Source organism: Vanessa atalanta, chromosome 24, assembly GCF_905147765.1.
Source record: "Vanessa atalanta chromosome 24, ilVanAtal1.2, whole genome shotgun sequence".
In the NCBI taxonomy this organism is placed as follows: domain Eukaryota; kingdom Metazoa; phylum Arthropoda; class Insecta; order Lepidoptera; family Nymphalidae; genus Vanessa; species Vanessa atalanta.
The window spans coordinates 6,364,169-6,384,026 of NC_061894.1; the positions used below are offsets into that span (position 1 = coordinate 6,364,169).

At 34.0% G+C, this 19,858-nt stretch overlaps 2 protein-coding genes across 4 annotated transcripts in view; one reads left to right on the forward strand and one right to left on the reverse strand.

The window, feature by feature from the left end:
• Positions 1-5,573: 5,573 nt before the first annotated feature.
• On the forward strand, positions 5,574-6,954 carry LOC125073433 (cytochrome c oxidase subunit 6C). The gene is made up of 3 exons (XM_047684258.1): positions 5,574-5,695; positions 6,362-6,531; positions 6,816-6,954. Exons 2-3 carry the CDS (start codon positions 6,362-6,364, stop codon positions 6,877-6,879), a joined length of 234 nt encoding a protein of 77 aa, XP_047540214.1. The 5' UTR covers positions 5,574-5,695; the 3' UTR covers positions 6,880-6,954.
• A 4,355-nt stretch (positions 6,955-11,309) lies between these two features.
• LOC125073421 (NACHT domain- and WD repeat-containing protein 1) overlaps positions 11,310-19,858 on the reverse strand; it is a 57,949-nt gene continuing 49,400 nt past the window's right edge. For all 3 annotated transcript variants that reach the window (XM_047684244.1, XM_047684243.1, XM_047684242.1), the window contains 13 exons: positions 19,518-19,680; positions 18,194-18,402; positions 17,769-18,027; positions 17,525-17,703; positions 17,062-17,138; positions 16,427-16,975; positions 16,160-16,277; positions 15,631-15,760; positions 14,996-15,068; positions 14,282-14,418; positions 13,367-13,567; positions 12,439-12,573; positions 11,310-11,792 (listed from right to left, as the gene is read on the reverse strand). In XM_047684244.1, coding sequence (XP_047540200.1) covers positions 11,554-11,792; positions 12,439-12,573; positions 13,367-13,567; positions 14,282-14,418; positions 14,996-15,068; positions 15,631-15,760; positions 16,160-16,277; positions 16,427-16,975; positions 17,062-17,138; positions 17,525-17,703; positions 17,769-18,027; positions 18,194-18,402; positions 19,518-19,680 — 2,469 coding nt within the window. In that variant the 3' untranslated portion in view covers positions 11,310-11,553. The remainder of the gene's footprint in view (positions 11,793-12,438; positions 12,574-13,366; positions 13,568-14,281; positions 14,419-14,995; positions 15,069-15,630; positions 15,761-16,159; positions 16,278-16,426; positions 16,976-17,061; positions 17,139-17,524; positions 17,704-17,768; positions 18,028-18,193; positions 18,403-19,517; positions 19,681-19,858) is intronic.

The window sequence follows — 19,858 nt, forward strand, 5'->3', positions numbered from 1 at the left end:
GAGATGTATCATTGTACAAAAGAGCACTCGTCTAATAGGCACATTGTTATAGGATAAATACCGAGAGATATAAAAAAAGGAAATGCATAAAGTTTTAAAAGATATTTTCATACGTTTTTGCACGTAACTCTTAGCGTCATCGGTGATCTGCGTCGTAGTTTTAATACATTTTGGCGGGAAATAGCCTAACGAGCTTTAGGCTATTTTGTCGTGCATTTCATACGTGGACATGAAAAAATATATACTTTAACATAACGGCTATTTCCCGCATAAAACACGCCGCTATTACGATTTAACGTTAGCGTTTTTATATGTAAGTGAATTCACGACCAATAATTGTAACTTAAATGTGACAAGATACTTGAATTATTTCTTAGTGAACTGATAATAATCGTGACTGAGTGTTTCAACAGTTTGTCTGTTTGGGCTTCCAGTATACTAAACTATTTTTATTTTAATGCCCCACATATATATGTATGTTTATATTTTTCTTTTAATTTTTACCATCCAGTCTACCACGAACCCTGTCGTCTAAACTTCACAGATAACAAAAATGTCGCAAACCAGTGATCCTTAGAAATTATAGACTAGCTTTTTCTTTGCACTGTATATAAAGATTCGATATTTTTTAAAAATTAGTTGCCTAAGTAGGTATTAGTATTTATTATCACAATTTTAATTATTCACTTAGTGATGAGTTAGTGATTCTCAAATGTCAATCATTGACAGTTTTTTTTTTCGTTTTTCTGCACGTACTTCATTCACGTTTATTTATCAATTAATTTACATATTAAAATGAATTTGTATGTATTTTAATATTGTTTGGCTGAGTTTATTTTGAATCCTTTTACTAGTGATATATATTAACAGAGAGAATTTTATAAATTTTCTTTGCGGTTCCTATGTCTGCGATGATATGATTCAAAGCAATAATTCGTGGATGTGACTTTCCGTTAACTTTTATAGATGATCTATAGATCCTTCGATAGAAAGATAGATCGACTGCCTTAACATTTTTAGTCTTTTAGATATTGTCCCATATAAGCATCGGTGTTTCACATGATTATTCCTTTAAAAAATTTTTTTGATCCCTCGTTTGACAATGTTCAATGTTTCTTAGATCGGACGGTGATAGAGCTACAATACAAAATGTTAGATTGTACGTATTATTTATAGTATATTGAGAATATTTTATAGCTAAATATAAAGAACAATGCCTGATAAATTGTGCCCTAAAACGTGTGCCGTGGTTGGAGGTGTGTGACTATTGCGTAGGTTAGTGCTAGAGTGCGCGGCGAGCCTCTGGATGGGAACTATACGATCAGTTTTTCTGCCTCCGTGTGACGCGAAAATGAGTTCGTTTTTTTTTTTTCGTTTTTAAATTATTAGTTAAAGGTATCGGTTTCAATCCGATGTATAGTCTCTTGTAAATTTCTGTGTATAGATGGGAAAATTAATATATGTTACGAATAAAGTAATTGTTTTTTTCATCTTTTTTTTTTAATCGGAGTTGTCGAATATGCCGCGTTGTATATAGTGGGTCGCGCTGCTGTAACGGGCTCCTGTAGGATTATGCCTTGTACTGTAATATAAAGTATGACTCGCAAGCTTGTACCATATAATTATAGTGAATGGACTCCTCAAAAAACTAGTTATGTATATTGGGTGTATAGTTATCCTTTAGTTTTTGTTTTTTTTTTTCGACTAATGATAGTAATTTATGCTGATAAAAATATCTATATTATACATTTATATATCTATAAAAAAGAGAAATACAAATAGTTTAAACACTATAAATATAGGCTAGGGGTTACACCACACATGAGATAGCATATAGTTTTGGTATGTAAACATTTAATAACTTGTAAATAAACCGCAGAAATAGTGAATAAATAAAGAATTGATACAATAAAATTTAACTTTATGTTATTGTAATATTTTTTCTAGTACGTGTTGTTAGATGCCGCGCACGTGCCTGTGCGCACGCGCGCGGCGCGTTAGGTCAATGATAGCGCCTGTACATTTTTTTGTTGCTGGCAATTAATGAAGTTGCAACTATCCTTTTTTAATTGTGCATTATTTTTTCTGTAAGTTGCTTTCTCTGTCGTTCTTCATTATTTTTAAATCATATAATTATATTCATAAAGTACGATGAGTCATGGTGAATTATTATCATATTATTATGAATGAAAAGAAATAAGGAATATTATTGTTCTGCTATTATTAAATTTGTAAAGTTAGTTTATTAATAAATGAATAAAAAAAATATTTGTTGTTTCTTTTTGTATTTTTTGTTCATAAAACCCGTTGCAATGTTATGAACATTATGGTTTTGGGTCTAACTTGAGGGACAATTGACATTTTGTAGCATAAAATGAATCAAACTTTGGTTACAATTGATTCTATATAAAATAATAAATATATAAATAAATGATGGTCATGGAAAATTAAAAACAAGTATTGTAACTATAATAAATAATTTCTCAATTTTGCTATGGCTTGGCTATTTTAATATATTCTAAATTAAATAATTACATCAACGATTTTGTGATTTCATCTTCATTATTTTATTTCTTATTTATTGAATGGTCTGCTTGTCAGTCTTGTAGAAAGTCCCCTTTGCTCGGTTTATCAACTTACATTTTTTTTTAGTTTTTATATTATGATTTTATTTAATAAGTGTTGTTTTATTTTGGCCATATTAATTGTGTCCCATCCATAATCCGGATCCTAATACAATAAATTAGTGGAAAACACTACAATTCACAAGAACTTGAACTTTACTTGGTGGTAGGGCTTTGTGCAAGCCCCTCTGGGTAGGTACCACCCACTCATCAGATATTCTACTGCCAAATAACAGTTCACTGTATTGTTGTGTTCCGGTTAGAAGGGTGAGTGAACCAGTGTAATCACAGGCACAAGGGACATAACATCTTAGTTCCCAAGGTTGGTGGCGCATAGGTGATGTAAGGAATGGTTAATATTTCTTACAGCGTCTTTGTCTATGGTCGGTGGTGACCACTTACCATCAGGTATCCCATATGCTCGTCTGCCAACCAATGCCGTAAAAAAAAAAGAAGACAAATGAAAGCTCATTTTTTATTAAAAATAAAGTCTTATGTTAAATATAGTTTTAATAAATAAATATAAATATGTTTTAATTGTAGCATCTTTGAATATGGATAAACTGGATGGTGGGGGTTTAGTTCCAGGCATCATAGAGCATTATTCAATTTTTTAATTTGTTAATTGTTTATTAAAAATATTTGGTTTAGATTGCAAGCGAGGTGGGCATGTCAGACGTGCCAAGTATCGATATAAGGGCTGCTCTATATATATATCAGTTATTTTGTATCTGTGACCGCTACTACGACTAAGACTATAAAACATCTGCATTTAGGGCCTTGTGTAAGACAATCTGAGTAGTATTATATATTCCGTCGGCTATTGGATCGTCAAATATAATTTTTTTGATTTGCTTTCTTCCGACAGGAATTATGAGGTATACAACTCAGAGCCCGTGGTGTGCTTGGCATTGGCAGTGAGTGTAAAGGATTACACACCTAACTACTGAGGATTAGTATTTGCCTGCCTTTCTGCTAAATTAATTTAATGGATATTATGACCTTATTAGAGCACGAGATGGCCCAGTGGTAAGAACGCGTGCATCTTAACCGATGATTTCGGGTTCAAACCCAGGCAGGCACCACTGAAATTTCATGTGCTTAATTTGTGTTTATAATTCATCTCGTGCTCGGCGGTAAAGGAAAACATCGTGAGGAAACCTGCATGTGTCTAATTTCAACGAAATTCAGCCACATGTGTATTCCGCCAACCCGCATTGGAGCATCGTGGTGGAATATGCTCCAAACCTTCTCCTCAAAGGGAGAGGAGGCCTTTATCCCAGCAGTGGGACATTTACGGGCTGCTTATGTTATGCTTATGTATGACCTTATTTGGATAAAGTTTAAGACGACAATATATATCCACCAGAAGGCAACGGAACAACGGACTAAGCTTCAAATCTTCTAACAGGAAGCGTTCATGTCGAAGATAGGTTGCATTATTATTAGTATAATAATGTGCACGGAGATAATCGCGATTAAATCTGCATGAAATGAAAAGAATATCTGCGCAGCAACGTATCTCAGAAATACTAATAAAATAAATAAAACAATATATAGGTCAACATAGATTTATGTTTGGCGGCTTATGTCGTTCCTCTATTGAGATCTATTTTCATTTCTCAGGCCCTCTTTGCAGTCAGATAAAGAAGTTCTCTAACTCGTATAACTGACGTCATTCTTTCGGATTCCTTGTTTGTGAACCTGTGTGTACAAATTGTATTGTATCTTACATTATATATTGTATATTCTGTTAGAATTAGAAACTTCACGAACGGTGCCTCGAACTCTGCTTCTGTAAATAAAGGTAACGCCTTTTTCGGAGAATGAGAGTAGTTTCTATGATGCAGACATACTTCAAAGTAATATAACTATACGGCATGATACTATGCAAACGTATTAATCGAGAAGTATCAATGTCAGTTATCTATATAACATTGATAATCGCGTACGTTGCGGAGATGAGTTCACTTGCAAGGAGTGCCAAATAAGAAATCCACTGGAATCTAAACAAATGCCTAAATAAAGCTGTATATAATGGTTCACGAAATGTAATTGGATACCATGGCCCCTTACCGATGATGGTCAAGCCATGGACAATAGGTGAGACGCTCCAGGTTACCAGATAGCCAAAATACTGTTTGCAAGCGGACGCTTGTTTTGCTTCAAAGCAAAGCGACAAGATCTTTGGGATCCCACTTTGGGATGTTATGCTTATGTCCTTTGCGCCTGTAGTTAAAGTGGTTCATCACTCTTCACCACAGTTTTGAAAATTCAATATGGTGAAAACCAAACGCCATATTGTGCAAAAGAGGAAAGTCTAAGCCAATGAACTCTGTAATAGAAAATCATCTTTTGGTTTCTATTATCATTTTTCATTTCAATTGATCATTTAGGATCTACAACGACTTGTTTCGAAATACTTTCAATTTGCAACAGCTGAATATTACATAGTCGACGAGTAGATTCATATAGTTTGATGAACATAATAAAAATAACAAGTATTTAAAATCTAGACTGACTTAAATCTACATCTCCATACCCATACAGTTAAGGTCTGCTATTATCCGCATACAATTTTAATAATTATTGTAGTATCTGTAAATCGACCATGATACTATTTCAGTGGTTTAATTAACAACACTGAAATAGTATCTAATATACGCAATATTACTGAACAGAATTCTAGACTACTAAACCGAACTTGTTTTTTAGATTTTATTTAAATTTAGTTTTTACGCAAATAAATAGTACGTCAATTTTCGATGTAAGATTTTTTCTTAAATTATAAGTGGGTGTTTGATGTCGATATAATTAATAATTTATCATATTATATTGCAATTGTTTTGTATTATTTTGTATCTGTTTTATTATTGATTTAAATGTACATGACCAAATCTCATAACACCGCACTCTGATTGGTCACAACTATTACTCGTCTATAACAACCAATAACGTACGTTTTCTTTCGTATCGCAGTAGTGTCAAATTGACAACGAAAACGTACTTATTGTACTACTTGCTGTGATTTTCACCACATTCAATTTTCTTGATTAAATTCAACTATAAATGTAAGTATTAATTTCTATTATTTACTTTTTTTTATAATTGCCATTTCATGGAATTGTTACTTTTACTTTTCGTAGCCTTAACATTGAAATTAAAAGTTTCGCTAGTGTTATGTAAGAACGTCAATAATCTTACTGTGCAATGAACTGTTTATTTATTTTATATCTGCTACCTTAAATATGACAAAAGTAAAATTTGCTTTATGTTTATAGAAATGAATTAAATTACGCGTAATTTTCTCATGTACAAGTAACAAGTCTATAATTTTAGCTAATCTGATAAGTATGTCTAACCTTAAAAACTATGAATCGAAAAAACTTTTTAAAAGGAATTCACATATAATTATATCAAAAAATACTGTTTCTAATCTAATTAATCTATATTACTTAACATTTTATATTAGTGTGTATGATACACACTAATATAAAATGTTTTATAGTGAAACAAAATATTTGCGTTAATTATTTCACTAAATAATTTTCTACTATAGAATTTCTTATATAAACATATTATTTCAGCTGAAAAGCCAGAGTTCGACTAACCCGTTTTAATAAAATATATGCTAAAACTATCTATAATGTGTATTATAAAACATTACATGATTTTGAATGTACAAATCAGGTATAGCAATTTTTTCTTATCAATTTTTTTCTCTTTAATGTTTAAAGATGGCTGACAGCGCCGTGTCGACCATTGCCAAGCCTCAGATGCGAGGACTCCTCCACAATGTCATCAAACGTAACTTGATTGTTGCAATTGCATTATCCGCAGCTTGTGGATTCTCATACAAGTTGTTCGTCGGCAATGTCCGCAAGAGGAATTACGCTGAATTCTACAGGTATTATTAATACAATAAAATCTCTAAAAAAACTAAAAATGTATTCAAAAATTAAGACATCTTTGTTTTTTTTTTATCAAATCATAGATATTTAATTTACTCATAATCAACGCTTAAGAATTAATAAATACAATAAAATTAATGAATTTTATCTCAATGTGAGAGATTATAATATAATAAAAAAATTCTAAAATAAATGTTTAAGCATAGACCAAGTGTAAAAATTACAGCAGATCACAGTAAATTAATATTTTTTTTTTATATTTTATTATTTTTCTTTACAGGACCTACGATGCTGAAAAGGAATTTGAAGAAATGCGTAAAAAGGGACTTTTCCAATCCTGCTAAATTAGTCTGTGGTTATGTAGTTGTATTAATTTGCTGTGTATAATGTAATTTAAAAATAAAAAAAATCAAGAAAGAGGTTTTTGTCTTACTTAAAAAAATGTATATAAGTCTAAATAAAATAATTACTGGTACATGAAACATAACATCTTAATCTCATTAGGTTCGAAGCACATAAACATTGTAAGGGATGATTAATATTTCCATACAGTGCCCTTTGCCAGTTTACTTTAAATATTTAAAAAAAAAAAACGAAATTGCAAGTACTGTCAACACGAGAAAAAACAATCATATAATATAACAAAAATAAATAGGGACATAGTCATAAATTAAAGTTCGTAATTTTTAGTCCGTATATCACGTGACCTGATTCACGAGCGTGGTGAAATGTCAGATAGGCAAAAACTGTCGTCTGTGCAATATTATAATCTGGCACTTTTTGACACTTATAAACAACTTTTCTGGAGTTTTATGCTAGTATTTGCACATTACACTCCAACGATAGTGACTAATACATTATTAAAAAAAAAAATACCAAATATTTATAGCTGCTAACGTTGAATGAGTGCCAGTTGAACATACACAACTGTTGTTTTTATCAATGTGACGTCACCAAAATGACTGACAGCTTTTTTGCGGAAATAAGAAAGGTTAAAAATTTAATTTAATTGTATGGCAAGAAAACGTTTATTTTGCGTTTTTGTTAGGACAGTAAAAATTTTGAAGTACTTTTTCAAACATAGTAGATTACAAACCCTAATGGAATATTAATGAAAAGTAATTAATAAAGGCGGTACGATTATGATAATTTTCTCTTATTTTTGTATTATTGTTACATATTAAATAAATTCTTAAATACTTACTTTTGAATAAATTGGTTTGTTTACGAATGATGTAACCATTTCCAATATCGTTCATATAACAGAAAAGACGTAGTAATTTGGCAACAGATAAAATAGTCCAATTATATTCGAACATAAATATGGCACTAGATTAGGCAATCTATTTTACCTAAGTCATCCTCGATACATATTTCTACAACCCTTGTTAGAAAGTAAATACTAAAAAAAATTAACAATCAGGAACACATTCTTAGACCACACACCACACTAAGATACTGACTAATTTAAAGAAAAACATAACATTTCATACGGTTTTTTGTCGGTCTCATTTGCTCATGATGATCGGCTAATAAGTCTGTTTAACATTCCTACTTATTAGGTACTAGCTTCGGGCCGCAGCTTCGCACGCGTGTGAAAAGGATAAGTAACGAACATACAAACTTTTACATTTATAATATTAGTAGGATTAGGTAAGGCACAACATAGAAGCTTTGTTTTGAGGTGTATTGAAGGTGATGCTTGTATTTCTTGCAGAGCTAATATCTTGTATTTACCCTTATGCGGTCGATTGGAACTTCATTTTCCTAGAAGGAAAGTAAAATACTGGAACTGGTACGGCTAGCAGATTAGCTTTAATTATCAACAAATAAATGAATATTAAATGAAATTGATGGATTCAAATTAATAATCATTTTCTTGACTCGGAGAAAATATTTAGGTACAAGGTTACTTAGAAACTAAAAATAAATAAAAAATCACAAATAATGTTACGATAATTTAATCAGGACATCAATTTATACGTATCATTCCAGAATACATAAATAATTTAACAATTCAATTGATTATATCGTCATCGCATTGATTTACAATTAAATTAGTGTTAAATATATTTTATGATAAAACTTTAGGATACTTAATCATAGAATATCAAGACAGGGACCAGCCTGTTGGGTCTACTAAAACTTATATTCTAGATAAAAAAATACGAAGGAATAGGCTGTGCGATCTTAAAATTATAATAAAAAAATACACTCACGTCAATATCCAAGTGTTAAAAATTTGGAAGAAAGAATTATTAAACGACACTTCCGAATTCATCGAATCGTTACATTTAATTAGCAATATTGTAAAGGTAACTACGAAAATGCTATATTATTTAAACATAATATCTACGATTGGTCTTGATACTTGATATTATTCATGAGGAAATATTATCATGAACATTTGTTTTAAAAATAAAATAAATAAATAAAATTAATATTTAACAATGTAATACGATTAACATTTATTAAAAAATATGTTAATATGGCAGCGAGAATGAGACTAAAAAAATTACAAACGTCTAAATCACGGAGGGTAGAGGGAAGGTGAACTTTATTTGAGATAATTTGTTAACCTAAAGGCCATAAGCAATTCGATTACAAATAAAATTTTTCTAAAAGGACATACATAACATGTAAAGACGTACTCGTTATATGAATTAGATTTTGTTTAAAGTATGTAAATTAAATACCAGTCAAGTGCGATTAATACAGAGTATACTCTCAAATCGTTCAACGTGATTGTTATAATACCCAGGCGTTTATATATCTTTCTTCGTCTATTTTTTTCTATACTAACAGCACTTGGAAGTAATTGTATATATGAAATTAAAAAAAAAAACCTCTATAGTAATAATATCTCAAATTTGCTCAAGTTTAAGGTCTCTTTATTTATTATAGATAGGTCTCGTTAGCCCTACCCTCCTCTATAGTTAAATTAAAGTTATAATATTTGTGCAAGTTCTGCCCAAGCGTAAACTCAGCGAGATTAAGGCATCGTTACAAATTTGCAGAACGTTCAAAGTCAGCGTCGCTAATTATTTTTGTACTTTGTTGACATAAAGCGTTATAAATAAATTATAAAAGAATTATGTGAAGCCATTAAGGCCACAAGGCTTGCATACATTGGTAGATTTGTAAATGTTTTTTTTCATTTCTTTTTTTTAATAACACCCATTTAGTTTCGATAAAAATTTAAATTAAATAACAATGTATTTATATTAAATGTAAATTTGAAACTTAAAGCAAAACTATTTTTTAGATTTTAAAAAGTTGAAATTAATAATTTGGATTACAAGTTAAGTCAAATCTAATATTAAATTTTGAAACACAAAGTCACAAGTAACATACATATAAGGGTTATTTAAATTAGAAAATGAAGTATAAATAGCACACCCACACACACACACATTTTAAAAAGATTCAATAAAATATAAACAACTTTATAGAATTTAGAGTAATTATGATTAAATGTATGATGATAAAATTAGGGATACATTTTAATTTAAAATGTCCGATTGGATTTTTATTAACATTGTAACACTAAGAATACAGATAAAAAATGTAAGGTATGAAATGGATAAGTGTTAAGCTTCGGACAGACCAGCTGTTATTGGCTAGAAATATATCGACGCCAATTAATACTTTGCATATATGAATATCAAGCTAGTGTGTCCGAACATAGATAATAAATTAATGCAGTAATCACGTACATTTCCGTCGCCTATATTTATAGTATTTAATTCTATTAAACGTTACAGAGAATTCACTAAATACAATTAATAGTTATTATTATAATTTAATTAATAAGCGTAATAGATCAAAAACATTAATGTTTTTTTTTTAATTAATTACTTAGTATTGATAACTTAGTTGGGCGCAAATATACCAATTCTGATTAGTTATATTATTTTTCTTATATTTTAAAGTGGCAGTAAAAATCCTAATTGTCCCTGCGTGTTGTTCAGTTAGCTCATATCTTTAAAACATTAAATAGCAAGTCAATAAGTCACACATTTTGGACTTATTTAAATTCATCTTGTAACCTTACCTAGAATTGACTTGTTGTCAGTTATTTTTAACACCTGTCATTTGAATTAGTAAATATCTACTCATATTTTTTTTTTAATTCTTATATTTGTGCTGTTTTACAAGGGCATGTGTTAGTGTACGTGCTGACTATTATATGAACATAATATTGAATGAAAATGTTCATATTTGTTTTTATTACTAGAGTGTCAATAGTATTTAACGTATGTCGCTACTTAATAAACAATACACGCAGGGTTAGGAAAATCGGTCAGTGATCAACACTTCATTATTTTGTACCCTCTAGGCCTCAAAACGAAATAAAAATAATTGAGCAAGTTGATTTAAAATAAGTTAATTTCCTCACGTGAACAACGATATTCTTATTGTAATTGAATTTATTTTTAATGAGAATCATACATTACCAGATATTTATCGGTGTTTTTATGTTATAAACTTGGCGTTACACGTGAGGAAAGCCAATTCTTTTATCAACATAACATTATGACTGAATGTCTTTATTAGAAAAAAATAAATATTTTGTCTTCAAATTTAAAATAAAATACTTTATAAAAGTATTTAATAATATTTTTTTATAATTATATTATGTTTATATAAGTTACTTATGAACGAGAGCGAATAGACTAAGCAAATGTTGTGCTTTGTAATAAATTTGAAACAAATCTCAATATATCGGAGGTAATGAAACCAATGTTTAAAACAATTAATTTGTGCACATGCGCTAGTGTTTCCTGTTAATAAAAAAAAAACATAAACTTTGAGGCCTGCCCCTTAAACGAAAACGTCAGTGTGACCAGCACACAATTATGTAAATTAATTAATATATCAACATTTAAATTGTAATAACCTTACATTAAAACTTTAACGTAATGTTTTGTTGCATGAAATATGTTAATATTTTTTATATTTATTACACGTAACCACATATTATTGCTAACGAGTTTTGATATATAATCTGGTCATGATCAAGTGCACTCCATACCCCTCACGTCGAACGTTTTACCCTCGTGTTCCGGATGCCCGTAACCGGTTTCGTCGAACTCACATTCTTTACCATTCTTCACAGATTCTACTGTCGGGCCGTACAATTTCACACAGAGGATATCCTTGTAATTTTCCAAAGCCAGCGCCAAAACAGATCCACCCAAAAGAACCTCGCACGATGTTATTCTCTCGGGCGGTGTGTAGACAGCTATCAGCTTACCTGTAATGCACATTTTATCTTTCAAACCTAAATTATGTCATGAGAATGTAGTATTTTCTTCTATAGCCTATTCCAAGAGAAGGAGGAAAAAAGATAAACAAACCTTAGATTTACGTATTTCATGCGATTTACTAATAACTCAGCTATATTGTGCACTACTGAGAGTTTATGATTAATATATCTTTACTTATAATACAACACTATTGCACTCAACCACTTATTTCCATTTTAATTTTACTTCCAAAATTCCGATAACAGTTTCGTCAACGTTTAAAACGCCATATCATAGATTAATATAGCTCTCGACCAATAATATCGCGTCAATTTGCTGTCAAATGTTGTTATTTGGCTTTTTTCCTGTTATGGTTGGAATAGAGTATAGTTACCACCTATCCATATGTTTTTTCTTGAAAATAATGGAAAAATTTACAGATAATGAAACGTTTATTTTTTTGGAAAAAGTCTTTTGTTGGTTCTTCGTTTCTGATGCAATTAGAAATCGCGTGATGCGCTCATCCAGGGTTACTGTTAATAGAAAATAAATGAGGTATCTCTAAAGCGTGACGAATAAGTATCTTGTGGGTGAGCGCGTTGCCGCCGACACGCGTCGCCACGTATCAGCGGCCGGGGCGGCTGGCGCTCGTACCGGCGTGCAGGTCCCACAGGCGCACGGACAGGTCGCGGCCGGCGCGGTCGGCCGACAGCAGCACGCCGCCCGCGCGCGACAGGCGCAGCAGGCCCGGCGCCGACACGTGGCCGCGCAGGCTCAGCCGGCAGTTGCCTGCGCACACACCCGTACTGACCACCGACTCGCTCGCCCAGGAGCGCTTGGGGCCTAGCCCAATGCTCCATATATGTATTTCGCAGACTTATATACGAAATATCACGATGCTTTCCTCCACGGCTTCGAGAGAACCTCCCGGTCTAATCTGGGACACGTCTGGATCAGACGCGACCGTGATCAATAGGTCAGTAATAATTGTTCCCAAATCCTTACACTAATTCTCCTCTATCGATACACTGTGCTGCGGTTTCAGTACATACAAGTCAAGTTTACATGATAAATAATATAAATGTTAGTGAAGCAAAGTTTTCTTACTTGTATGTATAATTTACTTGGTGATGTGGTCACCACTACCATAGACATCGTAAAAATTAACCATTGCATCGCCAATCTTGGGAGCTTAGATGTAATGTCTCTTGTACCAGTAGTTGCACTGGCTCACTCACCCTTCCAACAGGAATACAAAAATAGACTGAATATCTACCCAACTGAATGGCTGACTACGCAGGACATATTATAGTGTACAAAGATATTAACCTCAGGTGCACTCTTTATTCCGTCATTCTCATAATGCGATGAGGAAAGAGTTCAGGCGCAGGACCTACGGCTTTATGTGCTTTCCGAGGCATACGGAGTGTACACACGTCCAACTTTGGGTTGTTACTGAGAATTTTTCGACGGAAAAACCCAATATTTTTTTTAGGCCCGACCTGGGGTTTGAACCCAGAACCTGGTCTTATATTAAACCTAGACCAACGAGGCAGACAGAAATATTTATAGAAAAACTAACCCGTAACGAGATCCCAGACCAAGATTCTCGTATCAGCGAGTCCGGAGACCACACAGCCGTCTACAGAGCTGATAGCGAGGGCTACGGTGTCACAGCCAGGTTTCCACTTCTTGAACAACGTCCCTGACTGCAGGTCGTACACGACGATGAAGTTCGGGCTCGGCTCATCGAGTTCTCGTGACACAACACATACGTACGAACCTAGTAAATTAAATCAAAACATACTTAAGTTTTACAACTATTGTCCACCTTTTTCCTCGTTCACTGATTTCGAATGTGAAACCGGCAAAGAATTCCCCACCATAGCTAACATGACTTCCAAAAGGAGGAGGTAATCAATTTTTTGCTAGGTATATTGTAATGTTTCTTGGGTGACACCGACTCCAAAACTAATAATAATTGTAACTACATTTTACTTTTGTAAATCGACTAAGTACGACTAACTTTAAGTAATCTAATATTTTTCATTTCATTTTATTAGCTAAACTCATATATAGAACCCACATATTGATGAGTAGAAAAAGTAAGTTGATTATTAAGCTGTAGAAGAGTACGCAATTATTATTTTTTTACTTTTTAGGGCATATTAATTTGTTTTGGAATAGTGTTCGATTTGAAGTCTGTTTTATTTCTGAAACTCAATAGATATTTGTAACTATATTTTGAATAATTTAAAAATTACCTTATTCATTCTATTAAGAAATGAATAAATTTGTTATTAAATTGTGTTTGCTTGTTTTATGTGTTTTTACTTACGGAATTTTGTCCACCCAAAATGGAAATTCATTTAAATGTATGTGTATATTAAAATAAGAATAGGTACTAGTTTAATCATTTGAATCAAAGTGTGGCAAAAAACAAGACTAAACAAGTTTAAATTCCCAACGTAGCTAGAGAAATGACATGATACAATACCTTCGTATGTAATAGCAGCTTTGGAGGTGATGAAGTCATGATGAGGTATTCGAAGGTCATAGAGCAGCTTCCGTGAGGTCAATGACCATACGAGTAACGGGAATGGCTTCTGCGTTTCATCACCACAGACTAGTATTCTGTAAGAGATTTTCAACAATACAATATAATACCATAAAAGAAAATTATTAAATGCTCACATCAAAATTAATATCAAAATATTCTTTCAAACGAGGTTTATAAAAGCACTTCTGAATTATCATGTTACAATGTCGAATTATATGTAAAGTTGCCGACGGTTCCGAAAGTAGATTCTACCGAGAAGAACCGGGAAGGACTTAAGGGACATTATTGTATAAATTTTCAAATGAATAGCGAAACTTATGTCACGTGATTTGGTTATTCATGATGGTAATCATGAAATCTAAGAATTATTTTTATAATATTAAATTAACAATTATTAATTCTGCTAATATAAATTATTTTGGTAATCTCGGAAACAGCTATTAGAACTTGTCTCAAAAATCTTCTGTTTTTTAAATAGTTTTGCTTTTTAAGTTTATCTATGTAGTTTTTAAAAAACGCCGAGCTGAGTCGATTAAACGAAAGAGTACACGTTAAAATAAAACATTTATGTCTGATAAACGATTTAGTAGGATAATTGTTATGTAGACTGTACACAAATAAAAAAAAAATGTTATGTGTAAAATGAAGTACCTTCCATCGCCTGACACTAGCAGGGAATTGAGGAACCGGTCTTCACCGGCTTTAAATGTTGTCACGCAGTCACCTGAATAAAACATCGCTATTTTGATAAATAGAAAAAAAATATATAAATTCTAAATGTCATGTAAGAAATATTATATTGTGGTATATGAAACTGAAGTTTGATCACCAGATTTGAAACCATATCGCAATTACATTAAACTCAAGTTAAGATCTGAGCTGATCAATTTTGTCAATGTTTTGGTCATTAAATTCGTCTGTTTTATAGCTGGTGTTATCAGTGATCATCATAATGTTGTATATGATTCTCACTATCATTTTAGTGTAGTGGTTAGCAGATCCCGAGGCCGGACCAAAAAAAAAGGTGTTTTTCTGTCAAAAATTTCTCGAGTTTGGAAGCGCTGTTATTACTTCTATTTGACCTTCCTCGATCGTCTTTAATTGATCGGGTTATGAAAATGACAGGAGAGCAAAAACTCATGTACGTGTGATTATTCTCCATTGAGACTGCTCGCCGAGACCGAGGACCGTGTGATTAATAAGGATATTTAGATGTAAGATATTTCAATGTTGTTACTGACTAAGTTTGGAAATCGTGTGAAGCCGCATCATAATCCAAGTCTCACCTGTCTCGATGTTCATCAGGTTGACGTACATTCGGTTGCGTGACAACGCCACTAGATGTTTAGGGTCGTGAAGGCCGTAGTACGGCATCTTTTGATTCATCACACCCTTCAGTGCGACGAGATATTTACCCTGGAATCAAAAAGACCTTATTAAATCTTGTATCTTTATTATTTTCATGGGAACTGCCTTACAAATATGCAAATATAGTAAGTATTTAAAGTACGCCCACTTTACAAAAAATCGAGTTTGAAATTTTATTAGCCCAGTATCTATGTATATATTTATATATCTTGTTTCAATGTAGTATCCCTAGATATCTTAAAAGGAATACCAGTTCTGAGATATCGAATACATTTATCGATAACTGCAAGAAAATGTTTCACACAAAATAATGTGACTCTCTTAATTACACAAGAGACATTTAAATAGGCATGTTTTTATGAACATACGACCTTTAAAGTCGGTTATAAAGGATTCCTGGAAATTTCATTTTTAAGAGGTATATGGGATATTTTCGTAAGTACATACCTGATCCAAGTCGTAAACCCTGAGCTCTCTACGGCAGAGCACAACACATTTGTATTCGTCTATCGGAACTAAGTTAATTGGGTGTGTTACTCCGACGATTTTTCTCACCAACTTACACCTGTAACAGTGGCATGATTTTTTTATTCGAAGTCAGTCAATAAGGCAAATTCTTTTGGTCAATCATAAGTGATCACTTAGGACCTAATCGAATATAAAAAACAATAATTAAATTACTCTTTAAGTTCATTGAAATCTTGCGATTCTTACCGTGTGACGTCCCAAACACAAATTTCCTCCCTTTCCGTAGACACCGTCGCAACAAACTTCCCTCTCGTATCGAATCTCACAATCAAATCATATGACTTAGTATCAAAACCTTCAACCATAGATAAATCCCTTTTTTCCCTACTTTCGACAACTTTCCAAAAATCTTCGTTAGCTGGATAAAATGTGGGTACCGGCGGTTCCCAGACTTCCTTCATCCAATTTTGTACGATATCAGTATCAAAATCTATGCCATCTCGTTGTTTTCTTTCCAAAGTTGTTCGGAGGAGGCCGTAGAATTGTCTATGGTCATAATCGAGAGCATACGAATGAGTTTCGAAGACCTCTTTTAGGATTTCTAGATGCTCTGGCAGTGGATCGATATGGACCAGAGCAATGTCTTCGAGGAAGTGGCCGCAATCGGTCGCGGCTAGCTTGTCGTGTATCCAGTCCAGTTTAGTGAAGTAAGGTTTATTGGCAAAAGCTTCTGGATCCTCTTTTAATAGATGATAATGTTGGAACGGTAGTTCATCGAACTTTCTAGTATTATACCTGCAGAGAGAATTAAGCGTTTCAAAAAAAAAAAATTAAGATAAAAGATCAATGTTGTTCTTTGATTAGTTGTTCGAAGATTTTACCATTCATCAGAGAACTTGTTCTCCTGTGACAGTAATCTTCCCGACATCTTTGGGTCGTTTTCGATGTACCATTTACCCTAAAATTATGAGAAATAAAATATTACAAGTTGGTTTTTATTTTATTAGAACTATATACTGTGAGCAACAAACATTCCAGGAATCGAAATAATACATGAGATTAAAAATGTAGAAGTGAATTAAATAGCAGCCAAAATATAATGGACCGTCGTAATACATAATTTAAGTGTGCATTTTTTAAATGAAAATCATAAACATCAATCAGTACTTTTACGACTAAACGAGTACGAGCGTGATCGATTAATGAAATGAATCGGAGGATAAAATCAGTGGCGGCCACGGGGGCTCCTCCAAATCCCGATCCGAATGAATCCATCAGACGTCGGGGACGCAGTGGATAAAAGAAGGCCAAGAAGGCCGGCCGCCACCGACGGCAGATAAGAACCTCGAAGTAGTCGACGAGCGTCTCGCGGGCGGCGCGCTCGGCGGCGGCGTAGCGCTCGGCGGCGGCGGCGGCCAGCGCCGCGTCCCGCCAGCGCGCGCCGCCCCGCGCGTCGCCGCGCAGCCACGGCGCCAGCAGCGCGCACAGCTGCGGCCACAGCAGCGCGCCCGGCGCCCACGGCACTGCGCACGGTCTCGCTTTAGCTCGGTCGCGGGCGGCGGCTAGCGCTACGGGCCGGCGTGCTTACGGTAGGTCTCCTCGCTCCTGAACAGCTCGTCGTGGGCCAGCAGGTCGAGGATCTCGGTGTCGTCGAGCCCCCGCCGCGACGCCGTGAGCAGCGAGAGGCACGCCCGGACCCTGTCGGCCCCGAGCGCCCCCTCGGTGGTCACCAGGATCTGCTCCAGCTGGCCTTCGAGATCCTCGCAGATTACCAGCTCCGGCGTAGTCTCCGGTTCGGATTGCTCGGTGAAGGTTTCCGCTGACAGAGATATTTGCCACGCTAGGATCTGAAAATATTTAAGATTTAATCTATCACTTTCGGTTGAAAGACTGGCTTATACTACCCCCTTGAAAGATGTTACAAAACAAGGTTTATATGTTTTTTGAAACATAACTAATGATAAAATTATTTTATTATATTTTTAAGTTCCGTAAAATCAAAAAGAATCATACTTTAGCATACAGCGGCAGAGTGCATTTCTGTACAGCCTTCATCGCGGTTTCAGGTGGTGAAGCGGCGCCCGTTTTGCTGTAGGTGGCAGCGCAGGCGGTCAGCACTGCTTTAGCTTCTTCCGGGCCGACTGGAGGCGCTCGGACCACCTTCGGTCCGTCTTCTGATGAGAGAACTGCCATGATTGCAGAGCTTGATGGTTCATCTTTTTCTGAAAAAGTTTCGAATAAAGCCGTCATTCACATAAAATGGCTTTACCGAATCTTTAAGTTAATCATAAACAATAACGAATTATACTATATTCTGACAATCTATCAAAAGGATTTTGAAATATCATGTTTTATAATACCGCTAAAACAAAATAATATGCCCTAATAAAAAAAAATATGAGTCTAAGGAATTTAATCTTAGAACGTAAAAATCTATATATATAAAAATGAATTGCTGTTCGTTATTTTTTCCAGTTATTCCCCGATCAACTGTTGCTGATGAACTAAACGCATGCCTTAAATCATCAAATTTGTGGCGGCACGTAAAGACACTCCAATTAACAATTAACATGCGAGTATTTTTGAAACTGCAAATGTGTTTTCGGAGCAATTGCTAGACTTTGAAAATGGTAAAGTCGCAGTGAGCCGAGATGGCCCAGTGGTTAGAACGCGTGCATCTTAACCGATGATTTCGGGTTCAAACCCAGGCAGGCACCACTGAATTTTCATGTGCTTAATTAGTGTTTATAATTCATCTCGTGCTCGGCGGTGAAGGAAAACATCGTGAGGAAACCTGCATGTGTCTAATTTCAACGAAATTCTGCCACATGTGTATTCCGCCAACCCGCATTGGAGCAGCGTGGCGGAATATGCTCCAAACCTTCTCCTCAAAGGGATAGGAGGCCTTTATCCCAGCAGTGGGACATTTACGGGCTGCTAATGCTAAAAAAAAAAAAAGTCGCAGTGGAGACCTAGACCGGATTCATCACATTACCTACAGATTTGTGTCAGATCACAGACTCAAAAGAGGAACTTATTCAGTTTGTTTTTTCAGATATAGCGCAACAGTTCAATTAGGTAATTCATTGAAAATAATAATAAAATCTTCACATTAAGCATTTTTTTTTATTAATTACGAAATCCTTTTGTTTGTTTGAAAGTTTATTTTATACGAAAGTTTAGCTTTTTTATTTATCGGTAATGGTAGTACGAAGTCTGCCGGGTCAGCTAGTATATATATAATTTTCTTTAAATATAAATAATTTTCAAGACATTCACAGAGTAGAAAATTAAAGAAGTCTAAGGTTAATAATAAAAAAAGACACCACACATTTACCTTCAGTAACTGTGACGATCATTTTTACATTATCGGGGAGACGAGAGGGGAGCCAGCGAGCCCCCCTCAGAGCGTCTGCCCCCGCTATACAGAGGAGTACAGGTCGAGTACGACCTAGTGCCTCTAGGAGTCTGGCCAGCGCTGAAGATAGAGTGGTCGCTTCCTGGTTAAGAAAATTGTTAACTGAAATATTACTATTTATTAAAACCATTCAAATGTACTCTACGAGTTTTATTAAAGACGATAGCATAGCCTTAATAGATTGAATGTTTTCGTTAATAATACAGAAAATTTTAGATCGTGCATAAAAGTTTAAATCTCTAGAAAGAAAATTATACTGT